This window comes from Scaptodrosophila lebanonensis, unplaced genomic scaffold, assembly GCF_003285725.1.
Source record: "Scaptodrosophila lebanonensis strain 11010-0011.00,11010-0021.00 unplaced genomic scaffold, SlebRS2 tig00001412-arrow-pilon, whole genome shotgun sequence".
Classification (NCBI taxonomy): domain Eukaryota; kingdom Metazoa; phylum Arthropoda; class Insecta; order Diptera; family Drosophilidae; genus Scaptodrosophila; species Scaptodrosophila lebanonensis.
Window position 1 is genome coordinate 5,675,537 of NW_022060739.1, and position 15,714 is coordinate 5,691,250.

Genomic DNA, 15,714 nt, shown 5'->3' on the forward strand with positions numbered 1-15,714 from the left:
TCTATTTGACGTTAATTGTACGGCAATTAGCGACAATAACTATTAATTAAGTTGAGATATAATCTGAATAAATACACACAAATTCAATTCGAACTAACAGCATTATATAAAATGCTAAAATATACAATTGAACGACAAATTACTCTAGTTAGCTGACCACAGACACGGCAAACAGAGTTGAACGACATCGGTTCTCTGCGAACGCGTTTGAGTTACAAATTGAAATTTTATAGTTGCAACAGTAACAGTCGCAACGACATCAGTCTTACAGCATTAGTTGCAGCAGACGGTTTCGCGTCGGCCGATAAGATTACATACACAAAAAAAAAAAATTGCGATCGCGAAGGGTGATAAACAAAGCCGCACCAGCACTTGAACTTTACAATCTACAAATACGGTTATGTACATGTTTAAGTGCATAAGTAAAGCAAATGTTTAAATTTCGCATTAAGCAGCTAAAATGAGAGCTGTCGCAGTCTACAGTTGCTTTTTAGCTTCAAGCCGGTAAAGTTCTCATCCAGAGGCCAGTGCGATATGCAGTTCTAGCGCTAATCTGCTTCGCGACGAGCAAACGTATAAACAAACGTTTTAGCATAAACAGAAAACATGACTGATAGCGCTGGACAAAGGCAGACAAGCAATGGCCTTGCCATTGTCCAAATACCAGTTGTAAGGCTGACGCCACCAAGACAAGAACTGGAACTGCACTTCAGTCAAGTCAGCTACAGCGTCAAATCGGGTGAGTTGTTGTTGAAGTAGACAATATTTTTGTCACGCTTGCAATTTTTGAAATTATGCTGATACTTACAGCTACCAAAGGCACAAAACAATTGCTGCACGAAGTATGTGGACAGCTGAGGTCGGGCCGTTTGACGGGAGTTCTGGGACCCTCGGGAGCGGGAAAGACCACGCTGCTCAATGTACTGGCGGGTTTCAAGTAAGTAGATAAGATATGTGTCCACATATATGTACTATATTCATTAAGGAGAGCTGTTCACATATAGCTCTGCTATTATTATTGACAGTGAGTTTTTTTTCATATACACCTAATTCTGTTTTTGCACGGTAAAATAAGACATTGATCATATGTAAAAATAGATGATTGGTTCCTTATCTCTAAAGAAATATATATGAAATTTTTAATTTTCAAACTGTGTTATATTAACCTCGTGTAAAAACAGAATTAGGTGTAATTGAAATATCATCATTCGATTAGACTAACAGTAAACGCGAGATTTAGGCGAGATAGTTTCAATATTTCATTTCAAAAAGAAGATTGCGACACGTTAATTGATCTCTTTGATTGAAGCCTATAGGTACTCATATATAGTATATCACAATTTGTAGCACTACTTAGCATCAATATTATCTTAATACTGGCACCTTTTAAATACTTTTCTATAGTTCGATTTACTAAACAAATTGGTAAAGAAATATATATGAATATATTTAGTTTAATTCCAGCACAAGAAAGGCAATTCATCCCTTTTTATTGTGATTCCAATACGATCCTATACTTGATATATTAATACCTTTTAAATTAAAAATGACGTCCTAGTTAACACACTCTTATTAGCTTGTCCTGTCATTAACAATGTAATGAAGCCCTTCGTATTAATTTTCACCCACATCTGCAGACAACTGAAATATTGTATAAATAAAAGAACCAAAAGCAATACAATAGTTTTCATAACTTCGACCTAATGCCCCAATAATCAGAATACATTTTAATGCAATATTATTATTTTTAGGTTAGGTTACTATTGTTATAAGAAACAACACTTTAATTTACTTTTATAAAAATCTCAAGAATTTATGGAAGTGTCTTGGCCAATAGCTCCATTTTATTATTTAAAAAACAAGAGAGATCGAAATACCCTGTACCCAGGTAAAGGTCCGGCACTGAAGGAAAAAGAAGAAGAAGAGTGAACTTGGTGCGTAGTACCGGGATGAAATGCTTTCGCTAATAACTTTTCTTACAATTAACCGATTTAGATGATAGTAGATAATTATATATAAATTATGTGTCAAAAGTTTGGTTAAGGTCGCTTTTGAAATGTGGACGGTCCTGGCTGAAATTCTGTAGCGGAGGAAGGGGGGAAATTCAAAAAAGTAAAATAAACTCGTATAGACTAGGGACTAGCAGCGTCTGCATATCAAGTTTGGTTTATGTACGCTAACCCGTTTCCGAAATCAGGGCGTTCATCCAGACAGACGGATGGACATGTCTAGATCGATTTCTCTCGTTATGCTGATTCAGAATATATTGAGAATTCCCGACATAGCCATAACAACCTCTTGCTCTTGCTCTTACATTCCCAGAGTCAACGGTGTAAGCGGACAGTTCGACTTGAATGGACAACCGCGAGACCTTCTCAGTTTTCGCAATATGTCCTCCTACATTCCACAGGATTTTGAAATGTTATCGCTGCTCACAGTTGAGGAGACGCTACGAGTATCCGCTGATCTGAAGTTGCCAACAAGCACGCCCTTGGAGCAGAAGCAAAAGATTGTAGGTATGCCACAAAACCCTCTGAATTCCCATGTAAAACATAATCACTCTTCCCTTACAGATTGACGATATTGTAGATATTCTGAATCTACAGTCGTGTCGACGGACGCTGGTTCGCAGCACTTCCGGTGGCGAACGGAAGCGACTCTCTATGGGGATCGAGCTGATAACGAACCCGCCAGTCATGTTCTTCGACGAGCCCACCAGTGGATTGGATAGTGTGACCAGCCTGCAGGTTATGGGCTATCTGCAGCGTTTGGCCCACGACGGACGAATCGTGGTGTGTGTGGTCCATCAGCCCAGTTCAAACCTAATGCGTTTATTCGACGATGTGCTGGTATTGGCGCATGGAGAGCTGCTCTATGCGGGACCGCAGGCTGAAATGTTGGGCTGCTTTCAACAGGCGGGCTACTGTTGTCCAAACTATTATAATCCCGCGGATTTTGGTGAGCGATGCATGTGCTCAGAGTATTTTCAGACTAACTTCAGACTTCATTCCCACAGTTCTGGAGGTGGGCAGCGAATCATCCAACCAACGTTGTGACGCACTAATCGAACAGAATAAGGACAGACATAGCAGTATTAAACGGCTGCATAAACTGATACCCGATGAGCAGAGTAGGTGGAAAGGCTTTAACTTATTTATGGAACTGCGCTCATGTATTTGTGTTGTTCCAATTCATACTACACTTACAACAACTCTGGTTCCTTGCCTCTCTACCTTCACTACCCTACCCCTGCTCTATCTTTTCCTTTCGTCTATCAACATTTCTTTTCAGCAGCGCTTATGGACTCCGCAATCGACCTCAGGCCCGACTCTGTCGTACGACCCAAGGAGCAAGTGAGTTTCAGCTACCAGCTGTGCGTCCTCATGAAACGCCATTTACGCGTCATGTCGAGGAATCTTGTAAGTAATATACATTCATATATCACCATAGATCGACCCTTTGAAGATCAAAGTGATTAGAGTTTTGAAAATAAGGTGCGTGCTTGGGTTCCTTTTCAGTATATAAGAGAAGAGAGGAACATAGGCTTGGCTCTGTGTGTTACATACGTTCGCACTAAACCCTTTAACCCTTTGGATGCAGGGTATTAGAAATGGAAAAAGCAATTTTTCTTTAGGAAGAAGAAGAGCGAACTTGATGCTGGAGCTTGTGCGCGTAGTACCGAAGTGAAATAGTTTCGCTAATAACTTTTCTGAGCATTAACCGATTTAGATGAAATTTAAAACGAAAGTACATTATTATATATAAATAATGTGTGCAATGTTTGGTTAATGTAGCTTTTGAAATGTGGACAGTATTGACAAAATTCTATAGCGGAGGAAGGGGGAAAAAATTCCAAAAAATAAAATAAACTCGTCCTATCTTGCACCTAGGAGAATCTGGATACCAACTTTGGTTATTCCAGCTTTTATAGTTTCTGAGATCTTTGCGTTCATCCAGACAGACGGACAGACGGACGGACATGTCTAGATCGATTTCTCTCGTCATGGTGATTCAGAATATATATACTTCATGGGGTCGGAGATGCTTCCTTCTGCATGTTACATACTTTGCACAAACCTAATATACCCTTTTTACCCTACGGGTACAGGGTATAAAAACAAATTAGTGTAGTAAGCTTAATTTCTGTACCGATCGTTCCACAGACAGCTTATTGCTATACTATAGTATAGTGCAACGATTTTGATAAGACTGCAGCATATAATGAGGAACTACATTAAGAAATGTATTAAGAACGCATTAACACCAAATTTTCTGAGAATAGAAAATCTTTATAAAGAAACAATCATCCTTATCATTATCATACTGATAATGCCAGCTATATAACTTAATGAGGCTATATTTAATTATATTATAATTAAAGAAGTTTTACTCGGCAATGAATATTAAATAATAATAAATATTTTATAATTATGCAAATCCCTATATGTACAGTTTCATAGTGTAATTAATAATTTGCTTTAGACTTACTTGAGAGTCCCTTTAGTCTATGCATCTGAGATATGTATTGTTTAAAAGATCAGATTTAAAGTTGAAACCTTAAAATAATATAATTTAAATATAATTTTCTTTAAAAGTAAAGATATACAAGTAGTTTCTTCGATGAAGAAGTTAGAAATGAATCGTTAAAATAAAATGCCTTACCCTTTTCTCCAATTTCAGATTGCCGTTCAGATGCGAATCATAATGCATGTGGTGGTCGCTCTACTTCTGGGCGTCGTCTACTGGCAGATTGGGGACGACGCAGCCAAACTCCCCAGCAATGTTGCCTGCTTGTTCTTTGTGATGCTGTTTGCATTCAGCGGCAATGCGATGCCATCGATACTGCTCTGTCTGCAGGAATCGGCTATTTTCATACGAGAGTATTACAATGGCTGGTATTCGCTGAATGCGTACTATATATCCAAGGTCCTGGCAGATTTGCCGCTTCAGTTTACATGTCCCACCCTGTTTATAGGGATTAGTTACTTTATGACTGGACAACCACCGGAATTGTCGCGTTTCCTGATGTGTTGGGCTGTATGTATCATAACAACGTTTATTGGACATTTTATTGGCGTTATTGCCGGCAGCCTACTGGACATGCAAATGTCCATCTTCATTGTGCCAGCATCAACCATACCGCTCATGCTGTTCTCCGGCTTCTTCATACGCATGCGCGAACTGTCTTGGTTCCTGCGACCGATCTGTGATATCTCCTTCTTTCGTTATATTTTCGAGGGTCTAATGCGTGCCATTTATGGCTATGATCGCGGCCATTTGTCATGCCAGTCAGAATATTGTCACTTCAAATCGGGAAAGCAATTCCTTAAGGACATTGACATGCAAGGCGATGAATTTGGCTGGGACATGATGGTATTATCTCTGGTGACATTATTGTTGCTAATAGCGTTCTATGCGACCCTACATGTGAGCATAAGGCGCGCCTTGTGAGAAAAAAAATTAAAATTCAATTGATGTTTGTTTTGGATGAATGTCCTAATGAAGCAGGAATTAGTAAATGTACCTCATATTTGTGAATTTATTTACATAATTGTTAACTGTAACTAATACTGTATTGATAATAATTGTTTAAAAGAGTAAAGTGCTCTTAAATCCTCGTGAATGAATCCGATATGTGTTAAGGTTTACATTTTTTAACACTGGTAAATATTAAGATTGTTTACGAGCTCCTAATTCAACAACAATTTCTGAAGCAATTCAACAAAAAACCACTAATATTTTTAGCGAGTTTTTTGTTGTCAATGCGCAATTCAACAAAGGTGGAAGAGAGCGTATGAGCTAGTAAATAAATGTTATTCATTTTTAATTAATTACAACATATACAAACAAAAAAGCTTCATCGCTTCATAGATAGATCTTGACGTTATTCGGACGCAGCTGTATAGATCAATATTGTTAAGCTGATCACCTCAAGCTCAACCAAAAACACAATTTTAATTTGTTTAAGTTCGTGAAATAATCATTTTTTATAACAAACTTTCGAAAAATTTGCGTTATGTATAATTCACGAAAATTTCTATTCTATACAACTATATTTTTTATACAATTTTACAAAATGTAATACCTAATCGATGGACACAGATGATATGTCCATGGAGCTGGCATCGCCAGCTGTGTGTCGCTGGGGCGTTGGCTCCTCCTCAGGTGGGGGCGGTGTGCCTGCCTCCGCGGGGGACGTTGCTATAGAGTCGTCCGCGATTGTTGTATCATTGCTATCTGGCGTCATCAACATGCGTGCTGGCACCAAGCCCACTCTGCTTAATGCTGCCTGTGTACGTCTGACGCCATCCGCCACGGATCGTGGCAGACGCGAGCTGGTAGTTGCTGTTGTTGTTGTAGTTGTTGTGGTGACTGATTTGGAGTCCGCGCCCTTTGTTTTCGTTGCCGCCTGGCGCAAGGGTACATCAGGAAATTCCAATTCCATATCATCATCTGAACTAGTATCGGCATTTGCAACATTGGGTTTCGCTTTCTTTTGCCATTCTACATTCCGTTTCAGATCTATCGTCTTCAGGAGGGCCTTCGCCTCAAGCTTGCGCTGCAAATTTTAAGTTATATTAGTGTTTAATTTTTAAATAATAAATATCAAACTTACATCATCGGAATCCAAACACTTGTAGGCATAGCATGAGGCGCGCTCGTAATCACCTTTCTTTTCGTAGTAATTGGCCAGTGTTATAAAGCCCTGATACAAGCTCTGCTTGTCAGTGGCTGCTCGCTCATCCTCACAGTACATGATGTAGCAATGAACCGCCGTCTCATGGTCGCCAAGTTTCTCATGCAAGTTGGCCAGCTTGTACATGGCTATACCCTCAATATCACCCACATCGCAGGCTTTCCAATAGCACTTGACGGCATTCTCGCTCTTGTCCAGCTTCTCGTAAGTTTCGCCGAGTGCGACCAACATGCGGGAGTCGTAAGGCCGCAGTTGATGAGCAATTTTAAAGTAGTATAGGCTATAGTAGTGCATCTTAATGATCTCATAGGCCTGGCCGAGGCCATACCAAGCGCGATAATCACGTTTGTTCACCTCGACGGCCTTCCGATAGCTCTGTATTGCCGCATTTGTATTCTTCAGCTCCATAAATTCATGACCCATCAGTGTCCAAGCGGCCAGATATTTGGGATTCAGCTTCAGTGCCCTTTGAAAGTACGAAATGGCCACTTGATGGTCACAGCGTATACTGTAATAATTGCCTGCAAGCAACTCAATTGAGTAGAATACTTTATAGAGTTGACAAAATCATCCTCACCTATAACACAGCACGTCTCCGGACGGTATTTATTTATGCTAACTGCTTTGTGCGCTAGTTGTGCCATTTCCGTTTTCATTTCCTTGACAAACAACAAATTGGAATAAGTATCTACATTGTCCAGCCGATAGGGATCGCGTTCGAGAAGCGCCTGGAACAGCTCAATGGCTTTGTCGACTTCTGCAAGTAACAAGGATAACTGAACCCATATTAATATATTTATATAACTATAAATACTCACCTCTTTTGTTGTGATGAACCAACGCCATTTGTGCCGTTAGGTAGATGCTTTTGCTAAATCCTGCCGCTTGCAAATCTTCATATATCTTCAGTCCATCGTCATTTAGATACAACTCTAAATAAGTGTGCGCCATAAAAAAGTGTTGCATCCAATGCCCGCCCAGGTTCAGGCCCAACAGGCGCTTCTTCTCCATAATCAAAGGGGAAAGCTCCAAGTAGGCGCTCCACAACATGGGCACAAAGCGTATAGCATTCACCAGCATCTGCTCCGCCGGCTGATTCAGATTCAACGCCTTCAGGACTACACCATAGAGATACATGCCGTAGCCATCGAGGCGGCCGCGCGCATATTCAGTGCGTAATGTGGCCAGTAAGTCGGTCAGATCGCGCATCTGATTCGAGTCATTGAGATTCGCCTGATCTGTCGTCGAGTCCAGACGTCGCTTTTCACGCGCCATATACGTGGAGTAGAGGTGAAGAAACCGCGGAACGGCCGACTCTGAATTCCTCACTACATACGCCGCACGCTCGTATTCGCGCACATCGTAGTAACTCTTGGCCAGAAAATAGTCTGCGTATTCAGCCGGCGCAATGCCCTCCAGCTGGCACTCACTAAACGAATGGTCGTCGTCTGGCGGCTCATTGTCTATGCATACGGTGTCCAGTCCGTGGTGCAATTCGGCCAACCATTTTGTGCTGTGCAAGAGGCCACGCTTGGAGCATTCGATTATGCCACGCCTCACCTCACGTTTCACATCGGGCATTAGTGCGTTAAAGAAGTCTTGCATGGCGATAAAATGTATTGTTTATGCTTAACTAATTTGTTCAAATAAGCTAAACATAAGACACAAATGCCGGTTGCTTTAGAGATGGCAGCAACCTGTTATCGAATATTGCAAAAATGACAGAGTTGTTCTCCAAATGCGCGCGCTAGTGATGCGCAACTTTTAACAGCTGATTAGATTGTTAATCAACATATGCGAAAAACAAGAGTGAAAGAGAGGAGCACTTGAAAATAACAAACAATAACAAAGTCTGTGATAAAGCTATAGAACAAAAGCGCAAACAATTTCTTTGTTTAAATAAATATATAGGTTCATTCACAACATATACGTACATACGTACGCATTGCATGCCCCATAGGCAGCAGCGACAAATTTACAAACAAATTTTACAAAGGTCATCATTAAATTGTTGTGCTTCGCATTTTGGGGATCGGGCTAACTGTCCCCCTACACATACGCACTTAAATACATATGCATGTATGTATGTACTTATGTATTTATTGAAATTACTGTGGTGCCGCTGATTCATTTATTTGCGACAAAGCTGTTTTGATAATATTAATACCCCTCGTAGCGCTATTATCAGACGACGGCAGTCAGTTCGATATTAAGCCCAGTAGCGTACGCACAATATGAGGCTACAAAGCACGGCTTTAATTTATGCACTGATCTATCTAATTTGTCTGCTGCGTGAGGGCCAATGTTTCTGGCCATTCAGCAAGAAGCCGAAACCGGGACCCACAAAACCGAGCCTATCCCCCGTCATATTCGGTATGTTATTAATAATAATTGCGTCAAGTCAGCAAATATTTAATTCACAATGTTGTGATATGATTACAGTGCCGGGCGATGGCGGCAGTCAAATGGATGCACGTCTAAACAAATCTCAGGTGCCGCACTTTTTATGCCAAAAAACGGCTGATTGGTTCAACTTGTGGCTGAACTTGGAGGAGCTGATGATACCCCTGGTTTACTGTTGGGTTGATAATATCAAGTTGTACTATGATGCTGCCACACGCACAACACATAACACACCAGGTGTAGAAATTAAAATACCAGGTTGGGGCAATCCAGAGGTATGAAATAATCACATTCTGATTTACAAACTAGATCTAGCTAACAATCTTTGCAGGTTGTAGAATGGATAGATCCCACTCACAATAAAGCAGGCGCCTACTTTAAGGACATTGCCAATTTGCTGGTCGATTTAGGTTATATCAGAAAGGCAAATATCCATGGGGCACCCTACGATTTTCGTAAAGCGCCAAGTAAATAATAATTTATATATTTACTCCCAAATAAATTCTCAGCAATGGTTTCTTCTTATAGATGAAAATCAACAATTCTTTATCGATTTGAAACAGCTGGTCGAGGACACATATGAGGCCAACAATCGCACGGCTGTGACCTTTATTAGTCATAGCATGGGCAGTCCCATGACTCTAGTGTTCCTGCAACAGCAAACCCTGGAATGGAAGCGTAAATATGTGCGTAGGCTGATTAGTCTGGCTGGTGCCTGGGCGGGCAGCATGAAGGCTGTCAAAGTGTTTGCCATGGGCGATGATTTGGATTCCATTGTGCTGAGCACTAAAATATTGCGAGTCGAGCAAATAACGAATCCGTCTTCTGCTTGGCTGCTGCCCTCGCCGCTGTTTTGGAAGAGCTCTGAAGTATTGGTGGAGACGCCATCTCACAACTACACAATGGCTAGCTTGGAAAAATTCTTCGAAGCCATTGATTATAAAACGGGTTGGGAGATGCGTAAGGATACTCTGCGCTATACAGAGAATTTCAGTCCTCCGGACGTCGAGCTGCATTGTCTTTATGGCGATGGCGTTGACACAGTGGAAAAGTAACCCAAATTTATCATAAGCCTCTGAAAATAAAATAACATTCGTTCTACATTTCACAGATTGCAGTACAAAAAAGATGATATTGCCGGCGAGACGCCCAAACTGATAATGGGTGTGGGCGATGGCACTGTAAATCAACGTTCCCTACGCGCCTGTCGCTATTGGACAGGCGTCTCGAACGCCCCTATAAATGCCTTGGCAGTGCAGGGTGTCGACCATATGGGCATTTTGTCGAGCTCTGTTGTTCTGGACTATATAGAAAACATAATGAAACAGCCTTAAACGAATTCCTGCAAATTTAAAACAACAAAAGTGTAGCTAAAGATAAATTTTCTAATTGTCAATCATAAAATCTGATTTAAAATAAGTGAATTAAATTGTAAATGTAAATTGAGCCCGTCCGTGAGTTTATTAGTAATAGTGCCACAGCTTGGATCTGAGAATCAGCATCGGTTGAAAGTAAATTGTACATATTTTATTTATCCGAATTTCATTTTCTGCGGCCATCAACGCTTATTTGAAATCGGTTTTACTTCATGACTTTAGAAGTCCAACAACTAGGCATCAATGTTATTCAAAATTGATGCACATGTTTGCAGGAAAATTTAATTTAAAAATTATGATTCATAAAATAAATAAGCATTTAATAAAAAAAATGCAACTGTTTTAGAGCGTATACATTACCACTAACCATACAACATATAGATGCGTCATTTCATACAACGAAAACGTCCCATCGAAATTGTTAGCGACAGCTCCCATAGCTGTTCGGGTATTTGCCGAATGGGAGCTGTCGCACTTCGGCTATGAGCCGACTGGGAGCTGTCGCATTCGTGCTCTCTGTGAGCGAATTTCATTTCATTCGCAGAGAGGCAGTCTACAGAGACGGTCGGTTTACGCCACTTATGCTCTTTGTATGTGTGCGTGCACATATATACATGTATATGTTTATATGTATTTGTGCATTTGGTCTTTTGCTGTTTGCGAGCAGCAGCTTCAATTTCGTTTTCAGATTTTACCTGCTACATGGGCATCAGAATTTCATACACTGTTGCCATATTTCTGTCGCATTGTATTTTGGGATGCGTATGCAAGTGAAGTTTGTCAGTAGTGTATGGGTTTCTCATAACGCCTATAAAAGCACACATACATACAATTACATACATATTTATGTGTGCAAATGTTGTGTTCATATGCAGACACTTCATATATGAACGCGTGGCAGTAGCCTTGACATTGTCATGACCTGCCTCAACTTATATTTATGCACAAGCAATTTTATTGATAGACTATTTCTTATTTTTGTTTGACTTGCATATTAATTACAAAATATTTGGTAAAAATGTCAGTTGGCATTTAAATCAAATTAATTCAAAAATATTAGTTTAAAAATATATTATTTTATTTATGTTCTTGGTAAAAATGTCGGTTGGCAAATTAGCCGATATTTAATATGAAAATAAGTACATTTAAGGGTCGCAAAATGTGGTAAAATTTGTAAAACAAGTGTAATTAAATAAATAAAAATACATACATATATGTTTATATGTATGTATGTACATCTTTTGATAATTTAATATATATTGTTTTTTTTTTTTTAATTCGCCGCTCAAATTTGTTACCGATCTAATATTGTATATGAACAAACATATTACATCGGTTGAGTTTAATCTCATCATGTCCAAAATGTTGTACATGAAAGTCTTGACATCAACAACAGTATCTGGGAACTGTGCCCCCGATGAAGATACTATGTTGATTAACATTATACAAGACTGTGGGTCAAATCAATCATCATCAGAGCTAACATCTTCTGAAGATGATGACTTGATTTTCATTGATGACGAATTAGAATTAGAATTGGCTATAGAAGCAACAGATTTGAATATTCAAGACGCTTTCAATGAGAATGCTTTGCGTTATTTTGCAGGGTATCTCTTACATAAGCTCTTGAAGAAACACGACTGCAAAGTGTGTTCAAATCTGTTGAAACCGTCCGATGAAGTCCAATGCACTTCCGAGTATTTAATACTAAATAAAAACTTCGGTTACGTTAATAGTAACCTTAAACTTAAAGCTCCGTCCGTCTCTGGATACCGATGTAATATGTTTGTTCATATACAATATTAGATCGGTAACAAATTTGAGCGGCGAATTAAAAAAAAAAAAACAATATATATTAAATTATCAAAAGATGTACATACATACATATAAACATATATGTATGTATTTTTATTTATTTAATTACACTTGTTTTACAAATTTTACCACATTTTGCGACCCTTAAATGTACTTATTTTCATATTAAATATCGGCTAATTTGCCAACCGACATTTTTACCAAGAACATAAATAAAATAATATATTTTTAAACTAATATTTTTGAATTAATTTGATTTAAATGCCAACTGACATTTTTACCAAATATTTTGTAATTAATATGCAAGTCAAACAAAAATAAGAAATAGTCTATCAATAAAATTGCTTGTGCATAAATATAAGTTGAGGCAGGTCATGACAATGTCAAGGCTACTGCCACGCGTTCATATATGAAGTGTCTGCATATGAACACAACATTTGCACACATAAATATGTATGTAATTGTATGTATGTGTGCTTTTATAGGCGTTATGAGAAACCCATACACTACTGACAAACTTCACTTGCATACGCATCCCAAAATACAATGCGACAGAAATATGGCAACAGTGTATGAAATTCTGATGCCCATGTAGCAGGTAAAATCTGAAAACGAAATTGAAGCTGCTGCTCGCAAACAGCAAAAGACCAAATGCACAAATACATATAAACATATACATGTATATATGTGCACGCACACATACAAAGAGCATAAGTGGCGTGAACCGACCGTCTCTGTAGACTGCCTCTCTGCGAATGAAATGAAATTCGCTCACAGAGAGCACGAATGCGACAGCTCCCAGTCGGCTCATAGCCGAAGTGCGACAGCTCCCATTCGGCAAATACCCGAACAGCTATGGGAGCTGTCGCTAACAATTTCGATGGGACGTTTTCGTTGTATGAAATGACGCATCTATATGTTGTATGGTTAGTGACATTACTCAGTTAAAATGCATTTTGGTTTCAATAAGTAAAACTCTATTGATGTGGTCACACTGTTCACTCATCGGCTGCCAGACATCGGTATTTGCACACCACTAGAATGACAGCAAACAAATTTTCGTTGTATCGCTGGTGAGGATTTGTTTGTTAAATAGACTTATACTTCGATATTGTGATTATGCCGCACGGTCATTCGCACGATCATGGCCAGGGCTGTAGCCATGAGGCCACCGATGTGGATCATGCCCTGGAAATGGGAATCGAATACAGCTTGTATACAAAAATTGATATTGATAATTTAGAGTGCTTGAACGAGGAAAGCGACGGTACCGGCAAAACAGTCTTCAAGCCTTACGAGAAACGTCTGGATGTGAGCAAGGTGGGTGTAATGCTTAACAATACTGTCTATTTCCTAATTTTACAGCTTCCTCTTTTAGTTCGTGCAGAGTGATGCCGATGCTGAGCTGCTTTTCAACATACCATTTACCGGCAACATTAAACTAAAGGGTATTATAATAAGTGGCGCCAACGATGATTCGCATCCAAACAAAGTTAAAATGTAAGGCCTGCTTTTGAGTTTTTATATTCTACATTTTACATCTTATTGTCTATTGTGTATAGTTTCAAGAATCGACCAAAGATGACCTTCGATGATGCGTGCGCCAAGGCGGATCAGGAGTTCGAGTTGACGCGCGATTATCGCGGCGAAATTGAATACTCACCCAAGTAGGTAGATAATACATTTTAGAATACTTTTTTTTTAAGAATATGCTTGATTACTTGCAGAGTTGTCACCTTTTCCTCTGTGCATCACTTGTCGTTATACTTTCCCAGCAATTTTGGAGATGATAATACACGCATCTACTACATTGGTTAGTTATTGGCAAACTTATCCTGAAATAATTAACTAATTGGCTATTCTTAGGTCTGCGCGGCGAGTTCAGCGAGGCTCATTACCACGGTGTTACAATTTGCAACTATGAGGCTCGTGCCAATGCTGCGGACCATAAGAATGATCTATTTGATAGTGTTGGACGCACCATACAATAAGGAAATAAACATATATACAGAAATGTAAAATTTGGATGTTATAGTTGTTGCAAATATAAACTAAATTTTTATATGCGTATTTGTAAACAACGAATTATTCATATTGTTTTTTTTAATTTATCCTTTATTATCTTATTGATTTATGCTTATAAGATGAGATATCGAATCACGTGTGTGTCAATGCATAATGCTTTCTTTTTACTCAATAGTGTTCCATTTTTTATTGTTTTCCATTTTTATTTTAATAAATTGTTTATATGTATTTTACAAAGCATTTACTTAAATTTATTTAATTAGTTTTGCTAATTTTGTATTATGTATTTTGTTTTTACATATAAGACTTATACCAAATATTTTGTTGTTGCACTATTTTTAATATTTTCTTTTTCACTTGCTTCTCTTTTTATTGTAGTTGACGTTTTCGTAAAGTATGCCTCTTGCTTATGTATTTTGATATCTAATACATACATACATAACATATATATATATATATATATATATACCCAATATCATTTTCATTGCAATTAGAAAAAAACTAAAGTTTTGAAATAGTCCATTTGTGTTTATTTTTTCGTTTTCTTTTGTTGTTACGTAAAATTCAGAAATATATATATTTACAAATTGTACGCGCATACAAAAATTGTTGTTATAGGCTAAATTTATGGACAATTGCTAGAAATGTTTGCGGTTGTCAATGTGGCCGTGGCTGTTAATGCTGAGGGAGGCAGGGGACGTTAACAAAGCATACTTGAACAATCATACGATATATAAAAATGAAATCTGTAGGTTAGCTATTTGTTATCTAAATGCCAGTTTAAATAGATGTGTGTGTGTGTGCGGTGTTTGTAATGAAAATTTAAGTTGAAAGTGGTTTTGATTCTGGGTTTTTCTTCTTCGTCTTCATACTTTGGATTCTCTTATATTTGTTCAACAAAATTTGTGCTCTCGTTCCATAGTTGCAGATAGGTTTGTTTATATAGATATACGATTTTGAATAGCTATCAACAGTGTCTTTTAAATACACATTTGTATTCGTTCTCTTGTCGATATTCCAAAAAGTTTTGCTTTAGTATAAAAAAACATTATATCGAAAGTATAAAAATCGTATTTAGCCATAGTTCCGTCTTAACTTTTTCTTTCTATTTTCCACAGATACATACATTCATATATAATTTCGTTCTGTGTTTTGTGTGTCTCTTTGGATTTCGATTTTGTTTCGCTTTCTAGCATGTCAAGGATATTTACTAAAAATAATTGTAATGCATTATTTTTAAATCATTTTATTTAGTAGTATATATTTTTATCAAATATGCAAAAGTCTTTTTTTTTGGTATATAGCTTTACCGTTGTATTTATTTTTCAAATATTTAAAATTCTAAATTACACTACACAGCAAATGTTTTGAGCGCGATGTGACAATACGAGTAGTTGC

At 38.2% G+C, this 15,714-nt stretch overlaps 4 protein-coding genes across 5 annotated transcripts; 3 read left to right on the forward strand and 1 right to left on the reverse strand.

Annotated features, from left to right (window-relative positions):
* Positions 1–206: 206 nt before the first annotated feature.
* On the forward strand, positions 207–5,627 carry LOC115631544 (ATP-binding cassette sub-family G member 4). Of its 2 annotated transcripts, none has more exons than XM_030528320.1 (7): positions 207–739; positions 811–937; positions 2,323–2,512; positions 2,574–2,958; positions 3,017–3,130; positions 3,295–3,419; positions 4,681–5,627. In XM_030528320.1, the coding sequence occupies exons 1-7, from the start codon at positions 607–609 to the stop codon at positions 5,449–5,451; spliced, it is 1,845 nt and encodes a 614-aa protein (XP_030384180.1). In that variant the 5' UTR covers positions 207–606; the 3' UTR covers positions 5,452–5,627. The 2 variants fall into 2 exon arrangements, with proteins under 2 accessions (XP_030384180.1, XP_030384179.1); XM_030528319.1 differs by having other exon boundaries at positions 208–739; positions 3,292–3,419.
* Positions 5,628–6,003: 376 nt separating this feature from the next.
* On the reverse strand, positions 6,004–8,381 carry LOC115631543 (cell division cycle protein 23 homolog). The gene is made up of 4 exons (XM_030528318.1): positions 7,516–8,381; positions 7,275–7,454; positions 6,617–7,218; positions 6,004–6,559 (listed from the first exon to the last, which is right to left on the reverse strand). The coding sequence occupies exons 1-4, from the start codon at positions 8,300–8,302 to the stop codon at positions 6,086–6,088; spliced, it is 2,043 nt and encodes a 680-aa protein (XP_030384178.1). The 5' UTR covers positions 8,303–8,381; the 3' UTR covers positions 6,004–6,085.
* A 163-nt stretch (positions 8,382–8,544) lies between these two features.
* Positions 8,545–10,546, forward strand: LOC115631502 (group XV phospholipase A2-like). Its single transcript, XM_030528262.1, has 6 exons — positions 8,545–8,776; positions 8,874–9,070; positions 9,140–9,375; positions 9,432–9,567; positions 9,629–10,151; positions 10,212–10,546. Exons 2-6 carry the CDS (start codon positions 8,932–8,934, stop codon positions 10,432–10,434), a joined length of 1,257 nt encoding a protein of 418 aa, XP_030384122.1. The 5' UTR covers positions 8,545–8,776; positions 8,874–8,931; the 3' UTR covers positions 10,435–10,546.
* Positions 10,547–13,313: 2,767 nt separating this feature from the next.
* LOC115631770 (PITH domain-containing protein GA19395) lies at positions 13,314–14,376 on the forward strand. The gene is made up of 5 exons (XM_030528605.1): positions 13,314–13,611; positions 13,670–13,791; positions 13,854–13,958; positions 14,019–14,104; positions 14,158–14,376. Exons 1-5 carry the CDS (start codon positions 13,411–13,413, stop codon positions 14,280–14,282), a joined length of 639 nt encoding a protein of 212 aa, XP_030384465.1. The 5' UTR covers positions 13,314–13,410; the 3' UTR covers positions 14,283–14,376.
* Positions 14,377–15,714: the final 1,338 nt, after the last annotated feature.